General features: G+C 48.8%; 5 protein-coding genes across 5 annotated transcripts; 2 read left to right on the top strand and 3 right to left on the bottom strand.

The window, feature by feature from the left end:
* Positions 1 to 1976: 1976 nt before the first annotated feature.
* On the bottom strand, positions 1977 to 3656 carry C8Q69DRAFT_395885 (permease for cytosine/purines, uracil, thiamine, allantoin-domain-containing protein; the record flags this gene model as incomplete). The annotated part of the gene is made up of 3 exons (XM_028627708.1): positions 1977 to 2470; positions 2535 to 3216; positions 3312 to 3656. 3 exons carry the CDS (start codon positions 3654 to 3656, stop codon positions 1977 to 1979), a joined length of 1521 nt encoding a protein of 506 aa, XP_028489437.1.
* A 979-nt stretch (positions 3657 to 4635) lies between these two features.
* On the bottom strand, positions 4636 to 5863 carry C8Q69DRAFT_503304 (putative phosphatidylinositol/phosphatidylcholine transfer protein; the record flags this gene model as incomplete). Its single annotated transcript, XM_028632481.1, has 4 exons — positions 4636 to 5007; positions 5079 to 5465; positions 5524 to 5665; positions 5724 to 5863. 4 exons carry the CDS (start codon positions 5861 to 5863, stop codon positions 4636 to 4638), a joined length of 1041 nt encoding a protein of 346 aa, XP_028489436.1.
* A 697-nt stretch (positions 5864 to 6560) lies between these two features.
* Positions 6561 to 9519, top strand: C8Q69DRAFT_524401 (geranylgeranyl pyrophosphate synthase). Its single transcript, XM_028633583.1, has 9 exons — positions 6561 to 6934; positions 6999 to 7045; positions 7100 to 7347; positions 7401 to 8061; positions 8123 to 8277; positions 8340 to 8605; positions 8672 to 8738; positions 8809 to 8884; positions 8950 to 9519. The coding sequence occupies exons 1-9, from the start codon at positions 6655 to 6657 to the stop codon at positions 9268 to 9270; spliced, it is 2121 nt and encodes a 706-aa protein (XP_028489435.1). The 5' UTR covers positions 6561 to 6654; the 3' UTR covers positions 9271 to 9519.
* Positions 9520 to 10264: 745 nt separating this feature from the next.
* Positions 10265 to 14437, top strand: C8Q69DRAFT_503302 (hypothetical protein; the record flags this gene model as incomplete). Its single annotated transcript, XM_028632480.1, has 5 exons — positions 10265 to 10640; positions 10700 to 10980; positions 11033 to 12327; positions 12384 to 13402; positions 13455 to 14437. 5 exons carry the CDS (start codon positions 10265 to 10267, stop codon positions 14435 to 14437), a joined length of 3954 nt encoding a protein of 1317 aa, XP_028489434.1.
* Positions 14438 to 15366: 929 nt separating this feature from the next.
* On the bottom strand, positions 15367 to 15968 carry C8Q69DRAFT_503301 (cytochrome b5-like heme/steroid binding domain-containing protein; the record flags this gene model as incomplete). The annotated part of the gene is made up of 3 exons (XM_028632479.1): positions 15367 to 15528; positions 15638 to 15764; positions 15856 to 15968. The coding sequence occupies 3 exons, from the start codon at positions 15966 to 15968 to the stop codon at positions 15367 to 15369; spliced, it is 402 nt and encodes a 133-aa protein (XP_028489433.1).
* Positions 15969 to 16357: the final 389 nt, after the last annotated feature.

Here is a 16357-nt window from a genome sequence, read left to right as displayed (position 1 = left end):
TAATATACTAACTTGACCACTGAGGACTACTCTATACATGTCACCGTCTTCTCAAATGAGGCGGGGTTACCACGTCAAGGGACAGCGCATCAACAGGGCGTCTGAACATTCTTCATTATACCAACACAGCGGAAAGGGCCATCTACATCTCCGTGTTTTCCTTCTGCCTGATCCATCGTGGTTCATGAGACCGTCCAACTCAACGACAGCAGGCACTAGATGTCTCTCTGGCCCAACCGGCCCTTGCGCTCTGTCAGGATGGAACACGGTCGTATCCGAGTGCAGGTGCCCCTCCTGTCCACGGCCCAATGCTGAAATCATTCCGTCCTCCATCGCCCGTATTACTCGATACGGGCGATATACCCTTGCATTCTATCGGTACATAACTAGTAGTCCTTCATGCTGCGTCCAGACTAAATAAGGTGCTGAAAATAGGGCCCCTCGAACCAATCGTCGAAAGTACCATGCGACGCGGACTGTCACTGGCCATGTCTCTCATCCGTCTTGATTCCGCAAAGTTGAATGATCCCGCGCACCCTATGGCGATGGCACACGGCCAGATAAACACCGAATGCCCCCGAAGTAGACAATCACTGGAATCTTATCGGTCTGCAGCAAATGTTGTCCATATACAAACCCTAAGGACTTCCCTGTCGTTTTTGCTCATTCTCCATCGTGGCTTGGCCGTTTCCATGGTCTTTCTTCGAATCTCTATCCGAGGTTCCGCGGCGGTTCCTAAGCACAGTCCTTGTGAAACCAGATAGGCGACTCGCCCCGACCGTTCCCTTAATCAGATTGGCATCTCACAGGCGCTCGTACTGTACAATACTCAGTGCGTCCAGCCGTGAGAAAGTACGAGAATCTCATCAATGTTTTTATCCCTTTTCTGGAGGCCAAACTTCTCCCAAATTGTGATATCTCTCCCCTCTACTGATCGTGCAGGACAGTGCGAACTTCAGTAACCCTACCCAACCCACTCCCTCGTCTAGAACGTCTGAAACTCTGGATGAACCGCGATCAACCCCGTTGCCTGACTTATTAACTCATGGCTAGACCCCATCTCGAAAAGCATAGGTCCATCACAAAAACTCGCAGCAGCCCACTCAAATCCATCAATTTCCACATTTTCTCTTATCGGATCGATCCCGTTCGCACCGTAGACCCAAAGCATCCAGCGCGATCTGCACCGCACTTCTTCCCGAACGACGAATCACACATCCGGCTTCCCTCTACCCGACAGAGACCACAAAAAAGGGCCGTAGGATGCCGAATCCCTGCCCCTCTATTTCAGGACGCCGCAAGCTTGGAACCTATGAGCTTCTACTGTTAATGAAAGAATCCATGGTTGAGATGGGCTGCCCCTCCGGAAAATGGTTTTACCTGTGCCTGACGGATAACGGTCGGTTATCCTAACCCCCTCCCTTCTCTCTTTTTTTTTTTTTTTTTTTTTTTTTGTGAAGCATTTAATCAAATTTAATAATCAAAATGTGTGGGATGCTCCGAGTAGACTCTCTTCTTGGTTCGAGAACCCCAGCAGTGAAGTCTCATACTCAGTGTCGCTCAAAGATCACTTGTAGCTAACTCACTGAATGCTCGGAGTCATCGTAATACACATAAGAACATTGACGACACGTCAGGTAAACTGCATATATATTTACATAATACAGAATTTCCTCTTCGAGTCAGACGTAAACATTGTTGGTTCGTCTAGAGGCTTTCAATATATATGTATTCCCGGCTTTCGATTTCGAATCCAAGACGCAAACCTATACTTTTTCAATGCATCACATGTCCCCTATGGAGACCCAGACTGCAATATATCACTCTATGTCGACCCCCTCGCCAGTGCGCCAATCCCGACTGCCTGGTAATTATTGCTTATTTAGCCGGTGATTCTATTTCAAGGCGCGTAAGTTTACAATCCTATAAATTACCGTTTTTGATATATATTGGTAGATATATATATCTCATCTCATCTATCGTCCAATATACTTCAATTCCAACTTCCTCAACGGCACATACGAAACAGCCGAAAACACCAGAGCCAACTCATTAGCAACATCGCCCCCATAATGACCGATCATCTTCGCAATGACCCCGACATAATACGTCTCCACCATCCCGACAACCCAACCCGCCATTCCGCACAGGAAGGCCGTGAGACCTGCGATTCCGACGGGTAGCTTCGAAGGAGTATTCCACGCGTCCAGGTCGTAGTTTGCCAGGTTGCCTCCGCGGAAGAGGTAGTGTTCTAAGAAGAGGATGACGAAAAATGAGGTATTCCAGTAGCCTAGGAGGGAGAGAAAGTTTTCGAGTACTTCGAGCAGGTGATCTCGTCCGGCGATGCCGATGACGAGGATACATCCAAAGACAATGATGGTCCAGATGGTTCGGGGAACTGCCTGGAATGGTTTAGCAAATAGTTGAGCGGAAAGCGCGCCGGCGTATATGGCGATACAGTTCACGCCAACTATGAGAGAGAGAGTTGTTAGTTACTAATTTTGGGTGGAGAATACTTATCATTAAGTACTTACTTCCGGAAAGGACGAGTAATACGAGTAGAAGCTTTGCAAAACCCCTGGGATAGATGATAACTTGGAGGAGTTCACCGATTCCACCATCGTATGCAGCAGACCATTCAGGATTGGTTGCGAGGGCTGAGCTGACGGCACAACCCAGCAGCATTCCGATACATGTCGGAATGGTTATGCCCAGACACGTGTAAAGGAAGATCTTGATCTTTGGCGTGTTGACCGGGTAATGCACGTAGAAATCAGACACAATTGAGCTCCAGGACGCGCTCGATCCATAGACCACGCTGATGAGACTCAAGGCCTGGCCGGACTGTGTCATTCCTGTTACCTTCGGTGGTGCTTTCAGGTCTGCGCGGTGCGCAGCTTCTCCATAGATAATCATGAAGATGATGAAGAATAGGATCCAGGCATATTTTTCATACGCAAGGACGCCCCTCAGCCCAACGAAGCTAAATAGCAGACTGACCACTGCAACGATAACCACTCCAACCGCAATCGAGACACGACCGTCAGATACGGCGCTGAGGGCGAGGCCTCCTGTGATACAGCTTACGGAAGACCAGCCAAGCTGCTCGACGACATTCAGGGCGGCAATGATCGACGACGGGTAGAAACCAAAGGAGTATCTGGATATCGCTACCTGACGAAGGCCAGTACCGGGGCCCATAGTTGCACACCATCCCTAACAGACAAGAGTAAGCGACGTAAGAGAAACAGAGATCCTCCAGTATCTAGATCTGTAGGCATCTCATCTTATCAGCTGGGAATGTTCCGAACCGTAACAGCACTACCAAGCAATGTTGCAAAGATTGTGATCGGGATGGTTTGTGATAGTGACAGCCCGAATTGGTTTCCCAGGAATCCGGTACTGAAACAGCTCAGATTCATCGTCGCCGATGCCCACATGAAGGCCATCACAAGTGGGTTTGGCGGTTTGCGGTCCTCGGGATGCACTCGGTCGAGACTATGCGACTCAACCCCCATTTTGCGATCCAAGAGCTCCTCATAGTAGCGAAAACGAGCAAGAAAACCAGAGGGCTTGACGATGTTCCTCTCCTCGACGGGGACCTCCCTCAGAGCTGTCTCCGTGACCTTCTCTGGTTCAAGATATCCTGCCTCCATCTTTGATTCTGAGAGAAAGTCGCGCGAGGGAAAGCAGAAAAAGGAAGAAGTCGTCCCCCACGGGGAAGAATATTCTCAGTGCCTTAGAAGAGCGACAGGTCACATTCTAGAATACCACTTAAGTCTGTTATCCGAAGCTAGACACGAATAAGCGCGTTTCAGTGTGGTACGGTGGCCATATCTTGTCGCCATTCCGGAATCTCTTATCGCGTGTAGCTAAATTTCGGCTTTTTAGCATACTATCGTGTATAGTGGCAAGCTGCGCGGGGTTTAGTGTCAGAGAAATCCAGACGGTCTGAACGACACTCGGTTTTTTTTCGCGTTTTTCTTTTACGTGCGACATAAGCACCTACTTAGTTAGTGTGTGCACAGGTTCGGCAAATGCCGACACAAATCGGCCTCTTTTGGCTTCCAGAAGACAAAGCTAGGCTCCTGGCCAAGCTGTGGACAAGCTTTTCCTACATATCCCCGCCCTCGAGCACATGGCGTCCAGACAGCCGACAGACGGTTGTGGATTGTCGACGTTCGGGAGTGGCTCCCTTGCCTGAATCTGATATACACGAAAGTGGCTCGGAAACGAGCCGAGGTGGACACCACGAGGGTTGGTAGTTCACGTACTCGGATAGGTTACGGTATCTTGATGAAGAATGGCTTTTCTCCAATGTGTCACAGTGCTTTGGTGTACACAAACATTCGAATAGCAAGAATTCTTAGTTCACCCCGCGGAAACCTTGAGTTTGCGGGGTACTTAGGACTAATGCCTGCCGAGGGGAAGGCTATAGCCGTCACGGTCCGGAACGTTGAGGCGCAATCAAACCAATAGAGCTTGTTCGTGGCTTCTTCTGGACTATTGTTATGGAGAAGAAAAATAAGTACCATCGGCGGGGAGTATTACCGGAACAGTGGCCAAACGAGTGCTGTTGTGTTCTCTTTCTGGAACTTATTGTTATATTTCGAATCCATCTATATTCCCTCAATTTCAATCATTGTCCTTCATGATAACAACATCTTCTGCTCTCCGAACCCCATCAGAAGTCCCCGTGGCTGCTGCCTTCATGTGTCCTGGTGACTCCCGAACCCATTTGATGGGACCAGGAGGAAGATCTCCATTGAAAGGGCCGACCCATTGTGATTCCTGCCGTATCTTATCATCCAGATCGGGAAGCATGCCGTTCGTAAAGACAAACTCTCCACCGAATTGAACAGGGATATGTTTATGGTCGGTGTACTTGCTCAGTGTGGGATAAACTTCAGCTGTCCTCAAAACCACGATCTTCTCGGCAGTTGCTGGGTTGACAAATCTCTTCAGAACTCCCCAAATCTTGGAAAAGTATAAAGGCGCACTACAGACCTGGTAGATTCACACATCACATTATCAACATGAGCGCTGAATTAAATGGAACCGAGGAAGAGAGTACTTACAAAAATCCGCTCGATGGTCTCAGGGTAACAGGTCGACAGTATCCAACTAATGTCTTGAGCAAACTCTCTCAGGTCCCAGGCTTGTTTCAGACAGAGTGAAGATGCATCCACGATATAGATAGATTTCCTTATTCGCTCAGACGGGTTTGGTCGATCTCGCATTGCAGAACAAAGTGGGAATATGAAACGTGTCGAATAATCGTGATGTACACAAGCTCGCTGTGCCATATTGGGAGACAATATAGTCTTTCTGGATGTATCGGTACTGCAATTGGGCATGTCCTTCGTCTGGCGCCAATGGGTCACTGAATTTTGATTCAAGGAGGACATCTCGATCATCATGATGGGCAAGCCTCGGTTATCGCGACGACCTGTCCAGTGCGGGTACTGAGTAGAGTACTCGTTAGTCTCCATCGAATAGAGATTGAAGAAAGGCCCATCCAACAAGCTTCCTAGTGTCCTCAAAATCAGTCACGTTTATCAAATCGTACAGTTTAACGGCTTCATTCTTTTTATGGAACTGTGTGGCTTCTTCAAATTGCATGAGAGCTTTTGAAGCGTCCATCTGGTTGCCTTCCAGGAAACGTCTGCTAATTTAGTTCCCTCCCTCTGTATTGTAGTGTTATATTCATAAGGTTAACTCACAGAAGAGTACTGTCGTCAGTTATCCCATCTGGTAAGTCTCCATCTTTCAAATCATCAGCATGCTCAAGAAGTCCTCTCTCGGCGCATGATGCCTTGAAGGAAGCCAGTGCAGCTGCCTGGCTAGCAGTGATCTGTGACATAGTAGGATACTACCTCCAGCGGCGGTTCGTCTTATTTGATGAGTGAATGGTAGAACTCAAGTCAGTAATTGAGCTATAAATAGTATTTCATTTGGTTGTAAAGAATCCAGTGTACAAGCAACAGGTAGGGAATGTACCATATATAGAACAGATGATGCGCAGTGACGATAACTTTAATGGTAGACACACTTTGATTAAAAGTTAACCTCGATTATGTTATCTACCTTTCTTTTAATCGCTAATCTGTTATTGGTAGCAAAAGTATAATGTATGATCTGTAAGATCGGCTGAACAGACATGATCACGATCCCTTGCAGACCCAAAGGTACAGTATGGTGCTTCTTCAGGGTGATGACATCAAAAATCAGGTTACGATGCAGCGTAAAAGCTGGCAAGAATCTCAGATTGAATTTCTGCTGGCATCAACAATCTACGCTGTGGAGCCGTGTGGATCATCGCAGCCCAATATTGGATAAGAAATCGACCGAATTCCAAGTTCTGCACGATGATATCTGCGTCCTTAATTCTGAATGCGATCTTGCGTGAACATGTGTTCACAGTAAGATTGACTTTGTATATGATCAGTCTACTATGTTAAAAGCTAAACTGGTTTAGATCACGTCACCGCTGAGGAAGAAACTGGTCGTAACTTAATTTGCGTAGAAATAGAAATATGAGACATGCAAATTGACAATTTGATGAACTCGATCGCCCACAAAATTCTGCCAGGTAGTTTGTTCATGATCTCTGGCGCTTTGTGAGCATACTGTTTGCATTGTTAGACCGGAGAAATGGCGCATCTGAATCTCTTATTGGATGATGAAAGGTCCTACACTGTGCCTCGAGAATCATCTGATATCGAAGGATTTTGTGATGGATATGCCCTGCGACGACATAAATTCGAAGACAAGGCAATCGAGGGTTCTCTACAATGTCGCGAAGACTGGTTGAAATACATAGGTCCAATTGAACGCTGGGGCTGCAACAGCCCATGGGAAGGACATTTTGGAACAGTGGTTCTCCCACTTTGTAAACCAGAGAGACTGGGGGTTATTTCATATATTTTCGAATGTATGCAAGCAAGTCGAGGCGAAACGAATGATGTACTTTTGCTGACTTATGATAATGAGAATAGACGCCTTTCTTTATGACAATGTTGTCGAATCAGCAGCCAAGTCCACTGTATGTTCTTCCATCTGGAGCAATTTTTAATCGAGGGAAGCTAATTGTAGGTAGTGGAACCCTCATGGCGACGATATTTCTCTCGATGATACAGAATATCGGACGGTAAAATCAGTTATCGGAACCAAGCAAATACAGTCCAAAATGCTCTTGCAACTGCTCTCCATTGACGCACCATGTGCAGAGGTTGTGATTGACTCATGGAAGACCATGGTTTCTACGACTGCAAAGCAGGACAAATCTCGCATATTTGAGAATCTTGATGAATACGTGGATTATCGGATTATAGACACAGGCGCCCCGTATGTTGCATGACCATGGTATATATTCGTAATATTCTCTGACGAGCAAGCAGGTTTGTCGATACGCTGATGCGTTTTGGGATGGGTATTCGACTCACTCCTGAAGAAGAGGAGAGACTTTCTTCAGTAGTCAAACCTTGCTATGCCGCCTTGGGGTTGGCAAATGATTACTTCTCATTTGATGTTGAATGGGAGGATTTCCGGTCAGGGCGTTGCGGCGAGAGCACCATGACGAACCTGGTTTGGCTCTTTATGAAATGGTACCAGATCGATGCAGCTGAAGCGAAAAGCCGTGTCAGAGAAGTAACCAATGGGTACGAAGAGGAATTTAGGAAACGAAAAGACGCATTCTTGGCAGGAGAAGGAAAAGGAAATATCAAGCTGGCCACCTACTTGAGGGCCTTGGAATATCAAATCCCAGGAAATGTTGCCTGGAGCATTCGATGTCCCCGCTACCACCCTGGACTCTGCGATGAGGCGAGCCTCATGTTGCAAAGAAATAAAGAAAAAGGCTTGAATACGATTCAGAAAGATGACAATACGGGGCAAGAAACCTCTGCAGGGAACATAACCAGACACTCGAGTATCTCCGAAAACAGTATATCAAATGAGTCTTTTAGTTGGTCTGACTCTTCGTCGCGATCTTCGATATCGTCCAGTCCGTCAAAAGATGAAGATCGACGGCTCTTGGAGCAGACAAAACTAGGCAGTGAGGTAAGAGTGGCCATATCTTCACTGTGTATGAGATTATATTATTGACATCTCTATCACACAGCATCTTCTTGGACCAGCAGATTACATTAGCTCTCTTCCTTCCAAAGGAATCCGGGAGGCATTTATTGACGGACTAAATGTCTGGTTCACTTTACCACCCCATCTTATCAACCAATTCAAGTCCATTACGCAGACTATGCACAATGCGTCATTAATGTATGCTGTACACGCCGTAACCCTTAGGACCTGGTCAGATGTCACTGACTGTGCCGGTATAGGCTAGATGACATCGAAGATGCATCCCCTCTCCGCCGCGGTCAACCAGCAACTCATGTAATATTTGGAGCCGGACAAACTATCAATTCTGCAAACTTCCTTTTGTTACAGGCTGCCGACCAAGTGAGACAGCTCGACAACCAACGATGTTGGGATATATTCATGGAAGAGACCCAGAACTTGTTCATCGGACAAAGTTTCGATCTGTATTGGACCAGGCATGGGAAATGCCCCTCGCAGGATGAATATCTTGCAATGATCAGTCAGAGTAAATCACACTTCTCTTTCTCTGTATGTGGCCAAAGATAGAACGTGCTGATCATTCATGATACAGAAACCGGTGGTCTTCTTCGACTGATAACACGGATGATGATGCAGAAGGCGAAAACAGGGCATAGTTGGTACGCTATCGGTCTTCGTTTAACTGCCCAAATATTCCTCATAATCTGACTGCTCTGATGGAATGTATAGCTCCTTGGATTCATTAGCTACTCTGCTGGGTCAGTTTTTCCAAATCCGCGACGATTACAAAAATCTAACAGAAGAGGTAAGACGGGTCCATAAAGCGATTGCCAAGATACTTAGACTCTGACCAATCACTCGATAAAACAGTATGCTGAGAAAAAGGGTTTTTGCGAGGATCTCGATGGAGGGAAGTTTTCTTTCCCGTTGATTCACGCCTTGACGTCTCCTCCTGGAGACTTCCAGCTGCAGGGAATCCTCCAGGTCTCACGGACGTCAGGGGGTCTACATGTGCCTCTGAAGCAGTTTGTGCTCGATCATCTGCAGAAAGCTGGGAGTATGAAGTACACTGAGCAGACACTAGCGTCTTTGTCACAGAGGATAGCAGACTCTATCGCAGCGTTGGAAGATGAAACGGGGCATTGCAACTGGGTGTTGAGGCTTTTGAACCACAGGTTGAAAATAAAATGAGATGTTTGAGCCTGTAGTAAGTAATAGAAGACCAATAAACATTGACGCCATCCGGAGAGAGACGTGTAATCCTGGTATATTAAGACTCCGTAAGATTTATGAATCGGCCACACAAGTACGATTCCTAATGAAGGCATCACATAATGTGAATTGGATTAGTACTTCGCAAGGAACTAGGGGGACTAAGTAAGGACACAAAGCAAAAGCAGATATGTCATTGCCTTTCAGTTCTAGTTAACAGAGACGAGGAAGTACCCGCATTGGCTATCTCCACGCAGCTTCTCGATGCTCCAGAGACAGCCCTTGCAGAGCGACCACAGCAATATCGTGAAGAGAAGAAGAACCACAGCAATGAGTAAATACTAACTATATGGGACCATCACCGTTGTTGGTGACGGCACAACATCGGCGTCTCGCGTGCTTCCTCCGGCCCCAGAGTGCGCTAGGCGGCGGCGGACGAAACAGAGAGAGACAGTCCGGTGCGTTGCCCCAAAGTCCCAACTCCGACACCTCGAACTTGTCCTTTCCGCTCCGTCCTCGAAACGCTCATCGACCACGCTTTTTCTTCACGTCCCCTTCTCATCATCTCTCCTCCTCCTCCGCCTCTTCACCTCTCTTATTCTCTCTTCTCCGCCCTTCTAATCCTGTCTGCTGCTCGACCGGTGTGATGCAATTCGTTGTTGCACTTACCAGATAGATATCCGTACCATTTGACCCCCAGCCTTTCTAGATCAGTCCACCGCCTTAGTGTAGGCGATTCTGTTGGTTTTCTTACACCAGCTAGAGCATTGGCGTCTTCTGCATTGTACATTCTCTTTCAGAATTGCAGGTTACAGGTGTGACTCGATTAGTCTGACTCAATGATAGCTCTTGCGCTTTGCATACTAATCAATTCTCGCTGTCTAGGACTTTAAATTTCTCTCCGCTCATTCCCACCTCTTGATATAATCCTATCACCCCGGTTCTCTGCAATAACTTCGGGAAGTTATTTACAATGTCAGCTGAAGCGCCTGGTCTGATCGTCAACGGCGGATCGGCTGCCACAAAATCACCGGCTGCTCTGTTGGAGGAGCAGCACGCACGCGATGAAGCTCACAAGGTGACAGTGGAGGATGTACCGGACGAGGATGAAATCCAGCATCCTCCTCCCGCTGCATCGGAAGTGAAGCCGGATTCCGCTTCCGGTAGCGCAACAACTGCTGCTGCACGGAAGAAAGCACCAGCTTTCGATGTGAAGTCCGAGGAATTGTTTCCTGCTCTGGGAGGCGGTCCCAAGCCTCGAGCTGCTGCTGTTCCGACGACTTGGGGTGCTAAGAAATCTTCAGCTGCTGCAGTAGCAAACGGCCTGGCCAATGGCTCACAGGCTTCCGGTACGTCTTCTCCCGTATATCAGTTTCGGATCCTCAATTGACGGAATTCGCGTCCACAGCTGCTACAGGTACGCAGGGTTTCGGTGTCAGTGATGCACCAAAGATCATGACACTTCCTGGGAAGCATGTGGAGCAGCTCCGCCTTGCGCCTTCGCAGATGCTTCCCCGTGGCCAGCTCAAGAAGCCACTTCGCGACCTTCTTAGAGACATCAGCAAGCGCTCGAAGGCTACTGTTGATATGCGTAGTGGGCCAGGTGGTTCCATAATCTTCGAGGGCAAGGGATCAGTGGATGCGGTTAGACAGGCCCTGAAGGACGTCGCACAGCAGGTTGGATCTAAGGTACGCCAACCCGTAGTTCACCTATTCTGAAACGGTTTTTGACTCTTAACAGCAATCTGTCCGAGTGCCTATCCCAGCTTCAGCCCGGCCCCACATTATCGGTCGCCAGGGTGCAGTTGTCCAAGATATCCAACAGCGGACTGGTGCTCGAGTGCAGGTACCCCGAGCTGAGGAATCGCCGGCTGGAGAAGAGGACGACGACGACGTCACGATTGACGTCCTGATTGAGGGAGATGCTGTTGCAGCGGAAATGGCTCGACGAGAAATAGAAGCTATTGTCAAGGAACGGGCATCCAATATCAGCTTGCGCCTGAAGACCATTCCCCCAGAGTTCTTCCCATTCCTCGCAGGTCCTCACAACACCAATCTCAATGAGATTGAGGAACGCACAAAGGCTCAGATAAGGGTTCCCCGCTATGATACATGGACGACACAACCGCCACCCCAGGAAGCTGTCCCTGGTCAGATCAACTTCGTCCCTGACCCCAGTACGCACATCCTTATTTCGGGTGAACGTTCTGCGGCCCAGGAAGCGCGAGCTGAAATCGAGCGACGTGCTGCTGAGCTGCAGCGTCAACTCACACTAAGACAATTGGCTATCAACCGTGGCCAACATCAGTTCATCTTGGGTGACGAAGCTGATGCACTACACCGTTTCCTTGCGGAAACCGGTTGCGCTATCATCTTGCCTCCAGAGTCTGACGAGAGCGAGTTCCTAACTATCACCGGACCACCTGAGCACATCGATGTTGGTGTCAACCGTGCTATGGATCTCGCCACCAGCATGCAGATGGCAAGCATCGACCTGTCCCGGCAACATCCTAACGCACCTGTGGGCCCCCACGCTCATGCGCGCGCTCTTACGTCGTATCTGCAGCAGCGCCAGATCATTAGACATCTGGAATCGCTGTACGATGCCCGTATTGTGCTGCCACCGACCACAGATGGGCCAGTGACATGGGAGGTGTATTCCAGGGATGGAAAGAATACTATCCGGGCTCGTTCTGATATCATGGGCTTGGTTCAAGCCCATCCCCCATCGAGAATCCGCCCTGTCTCCGTAGACCCTTACTTCCACCCTTATCTCCGTTCCCGGAGTTCCTCTCAACTGAAGAATGACTTCGGTGTCCATCTGATCGTCCCAGACGATGTTGATAGCCCTAATGTCTTCTTGGTCTATGAGGGCCCCTCCGCAACAAGCCCAGAGTACCAGCCGCCAAGACAACGACCATCAGCTGAGGAAGTCGCTGCTTTTGAAAGAAGCCTGCGGGAAGCCCAGGAACACATTCTGAGTATCCTGGGAGACCAGCAGAACGTCGTCGCCAAATCGGTCAATGTACCTGCGAAGTATGCAAGCCTTCCCTTGATGAAATTGTTCAATCAATATTAACAGATATTTTCAGATACGCTGAAAAGCTTCGGAGGTTTGTCGCCCGTGAACAGCAGGCTAAGGGTGAAGATCACATCCCCGTCCGTGTCATCATTGGCGAGCCAAGTGAACGCAACGGAGCTCAGAAAGCTGCTCCTCAGTGTGAAGTTTCTCTCCGTGGTCGCTCCAATTCTGTCGAAGATCTGGCCTCGAAGATCGATACATTTGTCGTTGAGCAGGAAAAGGATGATCTAGAGAGGGGATATACCACTAGCTTTGATTTCCCTCAGAAATTCGCCAACTTCCTCATTGGGAAGAGGGGTGAGAACATCAATAAGCTTCGTGATGAGTTCGACGTGGATATCAAGGTCGAGAACGGAAAAGTTGAGGTCAAAGGACCAAAGGCCAAGGCTGATGCTGCGAAGAGCCGGATTATTGCTCTGGGAAGGAAGCTTGAAGACGAGACAACTCACGTCCTCAAGGTTCCGCCGCAGTACCATCGTGACCTGATTGGTCAAAAGGGTAGCCAGGTTAACCGCCTTCAGGACCGGTACAATGTTCGCGTACAGTTCCCTCGTGCTGCCGTGTCAGCGCAGGTCAATGACGACCAGTCTGTTGCGGACACTGCAAGCGAAGTAGGCGGAGGACGGCCTCAACGACCGCAGCAGGCACCTGACGAAGTGATTGTGAAGGGTCCCCGTAAAGGCGCTGATGCCGCAAGAGATGAGATTCTTAGCTTGCTGCAATGGGTTATTGACCACTCTCACTCTGCTTCTGTGTCTGTTGCTCAGGCCCAAGTCCCGTCTCTCATCGGCCAGCGTGGTCGTGAGATGGACAAGCTGAGGGCCGACACTGGTGCTCAGATTGATGTTCCCAGCGCTAACGACACTCCGGATGCGTCGGGTCGCGTTGAAATCAAAATCAAGGGCACCAAGAAGCAGGTTGAGGAGGCAAAGAAGATCCTTCAGCAGCGTTCCAAGGAGTTCGATGCTATTGTCACCAAGACGATTGATGTTGACAAGAAGTATCACAAGGCTCTGATCGGCGCAGGTGGTAAGTCTTGTCTCCGTATTCTCCGTTTAATGCCTATCTAACATACCCAAAGGTGCGAATATCCGCAAAATTGTTGTTGATGCTGGTGGTCCCAACGACGGTAGCGCCGCTCGTATTGTCAAGTTCCCCCGTCCAGAAAGCAATGATAGTACGATTAAGCTTGAAGGCAACGGGGCCGTCGTTGACAAGATCGTTGCTGCTATTCAGGACTTCGTGAAGGAGCGAGAGGACCAAGTGACCGCTACAATTGATGTGCCTCAGTCACAGCATCGCCTGCTCATAGGCCGTGGCGGTGACACCAGAAGAGACTTGGAGTCCAAGTTCAACATCACTCTGGACGTCCCTAAGCAGGGATCGGGCCGTTCTGACGTGAGAATTAAGGGCCCCAGCAACGCCGTCGAGGGAGCCAAGGAGCATATCCTAACCTTGCTCAAGGAACAGCAAGGCGAAACTGTTGAAGTACCGAAGCATCTTCACCACGCTATTTCGGAGAATGGCTCATTCTTCCGTCGCCTTCGCAATGATTACCACGTGACGGTCGATCATGCCGGTCATCAGATCCCGCCAAAGCCCAGCGTGGATTCTCGCAATGGCACGAATGATTCAGCTTCGCTTCCTTTGATCACTGATGAGCCAGGCGCGGCTGCAGACGCTCACTCCTGGAAGGTCGTTGACAACAGTTCCGTTGCGGCTGATCCTTCGCAGCAGTCCACGATTCCATGGGTTCTCAGCGGCTCGTCTGAAAATGTTTCCAAGGCAAAGGCTGCCTTGGAAAAGGCCATCGCAAGTGCATCCCAACAGTCGGCTACTGGCTACCTCATCTTGCCTGACCCCAAGACATACCGCTTCGTTGTTGGACAAGGAGGTAGCCAGATCAACTCCATCAGGAAGAAGACCGGCTGCCGCATTAATGTGCCCAAGGACCAGGCAAAGGGAGAAGCAATTGAGATCAAGGGATCTAAAGAGAGCGTGGAGCAGGCCAAGGACCTGATTCTGGAGGCCGTCCAGGCAGGTTTGAATGGCACCTCGAGATGATCAAAACCCAGTTTGCAACATAATTTAACTATGTGATTCAAAAGAAAAAATGGGTGGTGAGGTTTGGAGGATTTCCTTGTATTTCATCAACCTGATGTTAGCAGATGAGCGTTTTTCTGGTGATTCCAATATTTTTCATCTATCTATTGTGATATGCTTCTATTACTATTATCATTATCTTTCACCCTGTCTCATTATTTATATATTCTGTATAACCTTTGTTATGTTCTCGCTCGAGGGCCGGCCTCAGTTTGCTTCATAATTTGGATGAAGCCTTAATGAGCATGGTATATCAACAACAGGAAAAGGGCCACCAAAAAGGAACGAACCATGAACAAAAGCCACGGCCGTTCAGAAGATAACACGGTTGGGAGGGAAAATGAAGAGAGCAGAGAAGAAAAAGTGAAATACGAATTAAAAACCTCTTTTTTCAACTGGATTATCCATGTAGTCTAGAAGACAATTTCCTCTTCTCATGTCCTTATGGTTATCGTGGAGTGGGAGTCATCTGAAGTAGTGGTGGTAATAAATACCTAATGGTCTATGTGGCAGAAAGTAGTAAGACGTGGGTAATATCTACCATATCTGCATAGCAAAAAACAAAACAAAAAAGGAATAAGAAAAAAATGGAACATTAAATAAACGGACATGGGACCAAGAAAAGAGGACGCCCTTTTCCTCTCCCGGATTCTTCAACTGTAGTCACTCAATTAAACCCATTTCCCTTTTTTTGGATCCAAGCTTCTCTCCCCGTCTCCCGGTCGCGAGAGGCCCGTCGCTTGCCGCAGGTGCTGCAATTTGCGCAGCTCTAGTTTGTCCACTCGCACAGGAGTCTCATGTAGCCGTATCCACTCGGTGTTGAATTCATTTCCCTCTATTCCACATACTCTCTCCTTTACACCAATACAACGCCATTGAAAGCTGGTAGCTCACTGCTTCTCAGCATTGGCCTGGATGTACTGGTAGGCGAAGTAGGCAGCGGCACCACCGATGAGCAGAACGGCGTAGAGACCAATGCCGAGGCCGGTGCTGTCTTTCTTAGGGACGCTGACGGAAGAGGGATTGCCAGTCTTGGGGCCAGCTTCACCGGGCTAATCGAAAAGTGTTTTGTCAGTCTACAGGCCGAGGCAGTGGAGCGGACAAGATGGATCGCAAGTTTCTTCGGGCAGGTGTTTTAAGACCATGGGAAGCACAACATACCAGTCTCTTCAGCGTTCCGACCTCCAGACCGGCCAGGATCTCACGGGCCTCATCACTGTGTCCGACGTCCTCGAAAGCTTCCGTACCATCCTGACCACCGACATCGAGAAGGACCTCCTCACCACCACTAGTTATGACCGACTCACGTGTTAGCTAAGCAATTGCTGCGATCTAACTAGTAACTTTTTAGGGGGAGTCGCGAAAAGGCGGCCACATACGGGTGCTCATCGACGAAAGAGGTGACATCGTAAACCTTGTCGTGAATGATCATGTATAGATCCTTCTTGGTGTTGTGGGAGGCAACCTCCGCGGTGGTGAGCTCCTTGGACATGATGACTGCTGGGGGATCTAGTAGATGGAATTGACAGTTAGCCAACACGAAACAGGATAACATCAGCAGCAGCAGCAGCGTGGAAACTGAGCACCCTAAAAAGCTGCACGACAGTTTCTCTCTTCGGGATGGGAATTATAGACAACGAAGCAAGAATCTTTCGACCGCTGCTCAGAGTCTAGGGCTTTTCGGGGGACGAGCTGAAGATCTCAATGCTTGCGATCCCAAGGGAGTCGGGGATGCTTACCGGAAAACGGAAGAAAGAATCTGGATAGGGAGGTCCGCAGCTGGAGAAGGTGGACGGAGAGACACAGGAACGGTCGAGAAAGATGACACGAGAAAAGTCGGCAGTTGGAGGTGAAAGGAGGAGAAAAGTGTCGGATAACGAA

This window comes from Paecilomyces variotii (assembly GCF_004022145.1).
Source record: "Paecilomyces variotii strain CBS 101075 chromosome Unknown C8Q69scaffold_1, whole genome shotgun sequence".
Classification (NCBI taxonomy): Eukaryota; Fungi; Ascomycota; class Eurotiomycetes; order Eurotiales; family Thermoascaceae; genus Paecilomyces; species Paecilomyces variotii.
Note: the sequence above shows the minus strand (reverse complement) of the source record. Positions and strands in the feature narration are given on the sequence as shown.

Bases quoted from the DNA above. Each gene is read 5' to 3' on its own strand.
- C8Q69DRAFT_524401 (XM_028633583.1), top strand. From the start codon at position 6,655: ATGGCGCATCTGAATCTCTTATTGGATGATGAAAGGTCCTACACTGTG. The intron at 6,935-6,998 runs GTATGCAAGCAA...TAATGAGAATAG, and splicing joins TATTTCATATATTTTCGAAT to ACGCCTTTCTTTATGACAAT. The intron at 7,046-7,099 runs GTATGTTCTTCC...AATTGTAGGTAG, and splicing joins AATCAGCAGCCAAGTCCACT to TGGAACCCTCATGGCGACGA.